The 9842-nt window shown below is 36.9% G+C and overlaps 1 protein-coding gene across 1 annotated transcript in view; it reads right to left on the bottom strand.

The window, feature by feature from the left end:
• Positions 1 to 9842, bottom strand: part of LYST (lysosomal trafficking regulator) — a 339163-nt gene that overhangs the window by 223902 nt on the left and 105419 nt on the right. The window contains 4 exon segments of the mRNA XM_042780645.1: positions 1142 to 1319; positions 2226 to 2853; positions 6093 to 6224; positions 9268 to 9466. Coding sequence (XP_042636579.1) covers positions 1142 to 1319; positions 2226 to 2853; positions 6093 to 6224; positions 9268 to 9466 — 1137 coding nt within the window.

Below are 9842 nucleotides of genomic sequence, written 5' to 3'. Positions count from 1 at the left end.
CTCTGCTTTCCATTTCACCTAACAACTAGCCCAGAGTTTTGCACGTGGAAAAAAAAAAAAAAAACTCACTGCCATCGAGTTGATCCCAACTCATTGTGACCCACCCCCCTTGGGTTTTTGAGGCAGTATCTCTATGAAAGTAGATTGCCAAATCTTCCTTCTGAGGAGTGGCTGGGTTTGAACCACCAGCCTTCTGGTTAGCAGTCAAATGGGTACCCAATAAATACTGAGGTGAAATGCAAGTGATTAAATCTAAATCTCACTTCTAGACAAATTAAAGAAACAAAAATCTTTAAAAGACCACCTCAATGTTGGGTTGTTCTCTCCTAGAAACCATTCATATTCCACATTCATTCATTCAACAATGCTCTTAGTACCTACTATGTAGCAGACACAAGATACCCACCTTCATGGAACTTACATTGTGTGGGAGATTAATAAAACAAGTACACAGATGAATTAACAAGATAATTACAAGAAATAAACAGGAATGCTATGATAAAATAAATGAGGAGTAGGGTCAGGGGAAACCCTTTTAAGGAGGTGATCATGTCCAACTTGTCTGAAAAGGTGACATCAGAAGTAAGGTGAGATCTGAAGTAAATGTCAGAGATTTGACACTACACTGAAGTATTTCCAATTAACTATATGTTCCTCATAATTTTTGCAAAACAGATATACTAAGTGACAAAATATGTGAAGTTATTGGTAGACTAAAAAACACACTGATATGAATATACAGAAGATATAAAATCGGATGATAATACATATAAAAATATGAAATATGAAACAAACCAGAAAAAAGAAAAACCCAAACTCACTGCTATCAAGTCCACTCCAAATCATAGCAATCCTATAGGACAGAGTAGAAGTGACACATTGGGTTTCCAAGGCCATAAATCTTCACAGAAACAGACTGCCACATCTTTCTCCCACAGAGCTTCTAGAGGGTTCAAACTGCCAACCTTTAGGTGAGCAGCCAAGCACTTTAACCACTGTGCAACCAGGGTACCCTATATCAGTTCATTAATCTTAATTATAAAATAAAGCTTTGGATCTACTTTAACACATGTATTCAAACATTACATTACACAAACATTTATTTTTCTAAGTTAAAACACTTATCTAGTCTTGTCCTTACTTTAATAACTCCTTGTTGTATAGCAGGTGACGGGTGGTTAACAAGGACTAAGAGTGTATCAGCTTGAATAAGTTTGTCCATCACATCTGCAAGCATAATATCAGGCAGAATAAGAAGAACTCCACTTAAGAGGTCATATAATCCACAGCAGATAGGTACCAAACAGTCTTCAGTTACACTAAAACGGAAACCAAAAATGTCTTACTAACACAGTATTAGGGAGAAAAATACCCACTATCACCTTAAAAACTGTGATGAATAGTGATACCCACAATTTTAACATGTAAAACAAATGCTCCTAGATTTAAGAAATTTTTTTTCTGGTACAACTGTGATCAACAAATTTATCATCAATTTCTATCACTGTTATTTTTGAGGCATATAGTTTACTAAACACTATTCTAGGATGTAGCTACTCTATTTAATACAGTAGTTACTAACAACATATGGCTAAAATAATTTAAATAAAGTAAAATTAAACAAAAATTCAGTTCCTCAGATTTTCTAGCCACATTTCAAATGCTAAGTAGCAATGTGGTTAGTGGCCATTGTATTGGATAGCTGATATACAACATGTCCATCATTACAGACAGTGCTACTCAAAATGCTGTTGTAGCTTACAGCAAATTCCATAATTTCCCTGAAATAAAGAATTTTTCTCTAATAATCATAATAAATTAAATGAAGCACAAGAGACTATTTTTTCTCTGAAAGCTATATATGGCTTAGACTTTGGTTAAATGTAGAGGCCAGTATTACCTAGTATTAGGCATCTGACTGCTAACCAGAAGGCTGGCAGTTCAAACCCACTGGCCACTCCTTGGAAGGAAGGTTGGGCAATCTACTTCTGTAGAGATACCGCCTCAGAAACCCAAGGAGGGGTCACCATGAGTTGGATCTGACTCGATGGCAGTGAGTTTGGTTTTTGATTTTTTTTTACAATAAAGTCAAATGCTCCTCTTTGTTATTAATGTATATATGTTGTTGCATTATAAAAAGTGATGTAACAAACATATTTCTAGAAATGTTGAGATTCTACAAAGAAACAGCACAAAAGGGGGGAAGGACAAAACCATATGCGTACCTGCGAGTACTTGCACTTGGGTTGTAGTTCTGCTCATAACCAAGAGAAAAGGCAAAGTTTTCCCAATCATCAGTGTTCCTATCAACAAGACTTGGCCAATGACCAATAGCTGCAGATCCATTCTGTGAGGGAAAAGCTAGTCCTAGGCTTGCAATAGTGCTTTGGCTTTGCTGGAATGAGGCAAGTCCCTTTAGGAAATCAGGTCGGCATATGCAGAACTCGTCCCCAGGACTGCCATCCTCTGATCTGGGTTCTGCTCCCACTTCTTTATGATCTACTTTGACCACTGGAAACCTCAATTTTCCTTTTGGGACTCCATTGACAGACTCTTGGATTGAAAGGACAGCTTCCATTTCACAAACAGTTTTTGCAGACTCACAGCTACTGATGAATATACCCTCTTTGACTTCTTTCAACATCTCTGAACTCCCCAGCGGATTCCATTTCTCTAGTTGAGTAGCAACATATTTATCTGCAATACTTTGTAACTTGTCAACACTACAATCCAAACTTGAGGTCAGTTTTTGTGGTTGCCTTAGTGATGAAGAAGTAGGAAATGCTGGTAGACTTCTAGAACGCAGCATGTGAGTGGTCATGTGCTGTGGAATAATGCTGGAGGAATTATTTCCTGATAAGAATAGATAGAAAAATATTACCTAAAAATTTATCAGTCACCACTATAGCAATAGTCCAATTAGCTAGCATTGGTAAAGAGTCCATATAAGTGAATTTTCTAGTAATTAATGATAAAAATTCTTAAATGCCAAAACAATTTTTCTTTAACTATTTTTTATTAAACTCTTCCAAAAATGTTTATCTTTTCCTGCCTTCTTAATAAAATACAATATTGACTGAGTGATTCAAAATCATTAGGATTAACTGCTCTACTATAGTGAAATTAAGTGAATGAACTGCAATTTAAATTTACCTCAGGCTAGTAATCTCTAGGATACATTTTGATACAGGGTTTACAACTAGATGTAACTAGTTGTGTTACTTAGGTGGCCTTAATTATCATTTCGGAGCTCTGGTAGCATAGTGCCTAAGGCACTTGACTGCTAATCAGAAGGCTGGTGGTTGAAACTCACCAGCCTCTCCTTGGAAGGAAGATGGGGCAATCTACTTCCTAGTGATACTGCCTTGGAAACACAAGGAGGGGTCGCTATGAGTGGGGTCTGACTCCACTGGCACATAACAACAACAACAACAATTATCACTTAATTACAGGAGTGTCAGTTTCTGCAAATGTAAAATGAGGGTTCAGAATATTTACTTTGCAGGGCTTCTTTAAGCATTAAATTAGATCAGATTTGTAACTCATCTTATCATAGTACCTGGCAAATAATATAGATGTTCAGTAAATGGCAGTAGTAATTGTCATTACATTTGTTATCATACTTATTACAACACTAAATGGCCCGGAACAGTTTTGTCTCTTTCACTTATATAATAACTTCTTGCTGTTACCAGTGAGAGGCAATAATTCTCTTCTTGGTATAGCTCTACAATTTGCTGTTTCTAATATGCTATGTAAGGAGCTCTGGTGGTGCAGCGCCTAAGGCATTTGACTGTTAACCAGAAGGTTGGTGGTTCAAACCCACCTGCCACTCCACAGAAGGAAGACCGGACAATCTACTTCCGTGGAGATTTACCACCTCGAAAACCCAAAGGGGGTCACTATGAGTCAAAATCAACTCGATGGCAGTGAGTTTTTTTTTTTTTTTTTCTTTTTGGTTTAATATGCTATGTAGGAGGAGACCAGGAAATCGATCTCACTGGAAATGCATGGGATATAAGTGCATATTACCCAAGGTGGGAGTTCTGGTGGTATAGTACCTAAGGCATCTGACTGCTAACCAGCAGCCTGGCAGTTCAAACTCACCAGTCACTCCCTGGAAGGAAGACTAGGCAATCTACTTCTGTAGAGAAACCGCCTCAGAAACCCAAGGAGGGGTTGCTATGAGCCGAGATCAATTTGACAGCAGTGAGTTTGTTTGTTTTTTGGTTTACCGAAGGTGGGATCCGTGGACTAGCAGTGTCAGCACCACCTACATGACAGTAGACATGCACAGTCTGAGGCTCCACCCCAATCATGTTCAATCAAAATATGAGGGAAAAGCTCAGGAATCTCTGCATTAACAAACCCTCCAGGTGATTCTTAAGCATGGTAAAATCTGAGAGGCACTGATGTAAATAGGTATTGAATGAACTCTTCAGAGCATAGGCTTTGTGGCAGTAATTTCAATAGCTCAGTTTTACCTAGTTATTGGATTCTAGCTGGAGGGCTAAGGCTGCCAAAAGATTCTTTTCAAAAGACCCCTGGCAAAAGTGTATTTGAAAATGTTTCAAAGTGATGTTTATGGTTTAAAATATAGACATTTCCTAAAAAATTCCAAATAAAACTAATTAAATCATAGCCTTAAAATACTTCAATAAAAGGTCATAAAATATGCTAAAGAATGACAAACAAAATTAGAGATGAAAATACACACACACACACACACACACACACTACTATCTATCCAGATTACTATGTTATGTGTAATAATTAACAACGTTCATTGTAGTAGACATAAGGCCAGGTTGGACTGACAATCTAAGCAAAGGACCAGTATGAAAACAGACAAACCGAAAACCAAATCCCACTGCTATCAAGTCAATTCTGACTATAGTGACTCTACAGGACAGAGCAGAACTGCTCCATAAGGTTTCCAAGGCTATAATCTTTACAGAAGCAGACTGTCTCATCTTTCTCTCATAGAGTGCCTGGTGGGTTCAAACCACTGACCTTTTGGTAGGCAGCTGAGCATTTAACCATTGTACCATCAAGGCTCCTTATGAAAAAGGACAGACCAGGAAAAGAAAATTATGTGGCGAGTTCACAACTAGGAGACCTATACTTATTTTTTTTAGCAATGAGATAGTTTGTAAAAAGTGAATCAGGAAAACAGAACTGGCTTAAAGACTTGAGTATACTTACTATAGAAAACAGAAGGAATTAATTCCAAACATACCAAAAAATAACAGTGATACTAAAAGCCCCGCTACAGTTAGAGACCCTTGTCATGACTGGAATTCTCAGGGAGGACCTTCTATAGTAGCTTTTAGCCATGTAAGACAGAAATGGATATGGCACATTAGACTGACCCAGGGTTAAGGTTTTTTAGGTCAATAATACTAAAAGGTCAAGAGGACAAGAAAACTGAAGATAGTGTCAAGAAAACTGCTGAAGTCATGAAATAATAGATCTAGGTGAAAAGAGAAAGCAAGAGGCAAAGAGGAACTTGGAATCCAACGATAAAGAAAACTAGAATGACAGGAGGCTGTTATCAAATACCAGTGCTTCAGCAGTGGAAAGCACTGTGGGTGATGATAAAGTTTGATACAGGTGTGTGCATACTGGTAGACAAACAGAAAGGTCCTCAGAGTCAAGGAACTTGACTAAGACTGGAGTGTTGAATGGCCACTCAGTGACAAGTGACTGGTTTAGGTAGAAAGGAGAAAGTAAGCCAAACAAAGCTTTTGAAGAAAATGGGATAATAAATCAGATTAGTTAAAAAACAAATGACTATGATAATAAGGAACAGAGAATGCCAGAGCAAGACAGCACGAGCCTCATCCACTTCCCAAGTTCTCCTGAGGACCTGTTCTGGACACCTCTTGTTAGACTGAGCTTGAGTACTAATACAAGACGATAATGAAAATTTATTACTTAAACATATTTTATTAATTTTAAAGTTTAAATTTCCAATTACTTAGTCTGAATCTCAGGTTGTTTTAACTACCAAAACATGTACAATTTAATTTGTTCATTAAAATTCAGAACTATAACTAGAAGGATTATATTTTCCTAATGGCTGTTTTTACCTTCAGGAGGTGAAGCAGTAAAGCCAGACGGACTGATTACCACAAATCCAGGACTAGCAATGGATTTCCCCCCACTACTGGAATGCCTCAGGTACATGATTGACTGGACTTTCTCCTGAAATATCTTGCCATCTAGAATTAAAAAGGAAAAAAATAAAAAGCATTTTATAGGAAATTATCTTTTTTTGAGACAGTAAATTAAAAACGATAAATAAAAATGTAACTTTAGAAGTTGCTTATCATTAAATTAAATACACATTTTTACAAAAAGAGTTTCAAATAGGAAAAAAATATGACAAATTATACCTATATACACATGATATGTAAGTACTTACACTCTAAAATTTCCTGTTTGGTTGACTATTAACTTCTACTTCCTTTGAATCTCAAATATACTTAAAGTAAGTTTATACTTTAATATTTAACTGTTGGCTTTTTGTTAATAGAGTATTTCCAAAGAGACTGTTCATCTGTTCATTCTTTGAGGAAAGGACTGAATCTTGTATTTTTATATATCCCCTGCAGTGTCGAATATGACTGCAAAACTGATACTTCCAGCTTAAACTTCCTTCTGAGCTTCAAATTTATAAACGAAACTGCCTGATTTCTTAACTGCACCACAAATTCAACAAATCTGAACTCACTCCTCACGTTTTGTTCTCTCATTAATGAGGTAGAACCACCCACTTACCAGGTAGAGAAGACATCAAGTCAGTCGCCATGTTCTACTAATTTTATGTCTATTTCTTGAACTCTTCTCATCCTTACTATAGTGTCATAATTCAGTCTCTCACCTGGATTACTGTCACAGACTTCTAAATGATCTTCCTCATGGACATCTTGTCACTCTCAAATCCTTATAGCTACCAGAATTTTCTATCAGATGTCTCTCCTGCTTAATACCTTTCAGTGTCTCTCTATTACCTCTTTATCAACTTGGATAAAGTCCAAGTTTTGTATACAAGACTTTTCAGGCCCCTTTCTAGCCTTCTTCTTACATTACATTTCAGCAACACAGATTTCTCAGAGCTTCCTATCAAGCTGTTTTCTTTGCTTGGAAGGCTCCTTCCATCAACTTCTACTGATTCTTTAGGACTCAGATGAGTCATCACCTCCTTCAGGAGTTGTTCCTCACCACTTATTATGCACAATGAGATAAAAAAAAATGTTGACTTTTCTTTCACTGTGCTTTCCACATGGCATATGATCTGTTTATGTCTCTCTCTTCTCTAGCAAGCTGTAAGCTCCTTAAGGGAAGAAAAACACTGTTTTCCTCATCTATGTAACTCTCCAGTCCCTAGCATCATGCAGAGTACTATACTTAGTGTATGCTGAACCTAAATAAAGTCATACTATCTCATTTCATCTGGATTTTTACAGCTATTAAATAACTTTATTTATTACTACATTTCTCAAAATGGCTGTTTTACAACTATCGTTTCATACTAAATTTACCATCTACCTCTTTACAGGTATGTTGTTATTGTTAGGTCGTCAACTTGGCTCTGACTCAGTGACTCTATGTACAACAGAATGAAACACTGCCTAGTCCTTGCCAGTTTCACAATTCTTGCCCATCATTGCAGCCACGTGTCAATCTATCTCACTGAGGGTCTTCTCCTTTCTTGTTGACCCCCTACTTTACCAAGCATGATACCCCTCTCCAGGGAAGGGTCCCTTCTGACATGACCAAAGTAGGTGAGACAAAGTCTGGCCATTTTCACTTCCAAGGAGCATTCCGGCTACATTTCTTCCAGGACAGATTTTTTAGCTCTTCTGGCAGCAGTCCACAGTACTTTCAGTATTCCTCGCCAATACCATAACTCAAAAGCATCAAGTTTTCTTTGGTCTTCTTTATTCATTGTCTAGCTTTTATGTGCATGAGGCCACTGAAAATACCACGGCTTAGGTTAGGTGCACCTAGTCTTCAGAGTGGTATCTTTGCTTCTTAACACTTTAAAGTGGTCTTTTGCAGCACATTTTCCCAGGACAATATGACATCTGTTTTGTTAACTGCTGCTTCCACGGGTGTTGACTGTGGATCGAAGTAAAATGAACTCCCTGACAACTGTGATCTTTTCTCTAGTATTGTGATGTTGCCTATTGGTTCTGTTGTGAGGATTTTTGTTTTTTTATGTTAAAGTGTAACCCATACTGAAGAACTGTAGTCTCTGATCTTCATCAGTAAATGCTTCAAGTCATCTTTACTTTCAGCAAGGAAGGTTATGTCATCTGCAAATTGCAAGTTGTTATTGTATCTTCTAATCCTCATGTCATGCTCCTCATATAGTCCAGCTTCTAGGATTACTTGCTCACCATATGACTAAATAAGTATGGTAAAAGGATACACCCTGACACACACCCATTCTGATTTTAAACCATGTAGTATCTCCTCATTGTTTTTGAAAAACAGCCTCTTGGTCTGTTTATAGATTCCTCATGAGCATAATTAAGTGTTCTGGAATTCCCATTCTTTGCAATGTTATCTAAAATGTGTTTGCTTTCAGCCAAGATCCATCTGACATCAGCAATGATATTCCTCATTCCAAATCCTCGTTTGAATCCAGCTTGAATTTCTGGCAGTTCCCTGTCAATATACTCTTGCTGTATTTCTTACCTTATTACATTTTCCTAGTTCTTTTTAAACACTGATTATTCCATCTTTCTGTTACTGATTCTTCTTTCTTTTCCTACTTTCTAAACAACGAAAATTCTATCCTTAGCTTTCTTTACTTCTCTTACCAACTTTTCTTCACTGGTCTCATATCTTCTCAAAGCTATAATTAACTTCTATGATGGTAGCTCCTTAAAACTTTTATCATATTATATTACTCATATTCACCTGCCTGACAGACAATTACATGATGATTAACTACAGCATCACAAATGCAGCACATAAAACTAAACTATTCCATAACATCTCAAATCATCCCATCTTACCCTTCACACTTCTACATTTATTCCTCCTTTCCAATGTGTCTCCTTATGAAATTTAAGCTCTCTGAGAGCAGAGACCATGTCTGTTTTATTTTATAACCCTCTGCCCTGTCTCAATCCCAGTTCTTAATTAGGGCAGTTTCTAGTACAGAGGGGTCAAACAAATGTGGATCAAGTGGGAAGAAAAAAGGAAAGTGGAGATAGCTAAGATCTAACGAAAATGATGATTTTTACCTACCTATATGCACAGAAAAGTAGAAGTTTGTGGGATTGTGACAAACGTAAGTATTAGTAGGAGGGTGAACTGCTAAAAGGAAATTGAAGATAATTGTCAATAATTCCAAATCTGGGGGAGATCCAAGGACTTCCGCTATAATTTTCACAAATGATCTACAAACCTCTCGGGGCATGGATATAAACTGCCCCTCTTTGTGTTCCTGGGGGGAAAAAAAATGAAATTCTATTTAGATGTAAAGAGAACTTTCAAATTAACCAACATTAATTTTTCAATTAAGCAGATACTCTTTTTTAAGATAGATTTGGATTGGTTTACTACTCTAGTCTGATCATATTTACCATTAAATTGAGTTGCTACTTCTCAATTCAAGCAATCTTGTTATTAATTCATTAAAATGTAAATTTGCACCCCAAGCACAATTAGAAAAGAAAAAGAGAACTGAAAAACAAAGAATTCATTAAAAGTGGTGGCAATTTCCAAATCCATTAAATGGGGAAGAGAATGTTTGTTTAATAAATGGTGCTGGCAAAACTGGAGATCCATTTGCAGAAAAATGAAACAAGATCTGTACCTCA

This window comes from Orycteropus afer, unplaced genomic scaffold (genome assembly GCF_000298275.1).
Source record: "Orycteropus afer afer isolate SDZICR_OR568_19922 unplaced genomic scaffold, OryAfe1.0 scaffold00050, whole genome shotgun sequence".
Lineage (NCBI taxonomy): Eukaryota > Metazoa > Chordata > Mammalia > Tubulidentata > Orycteropodidae > Orycteropus > Orycteropus afer.
The sequence above is the reverse complement of the archived record's forward strand: the minus strand, read 5'-3'. Positions and strand labels throughout refer to the sequence as shown.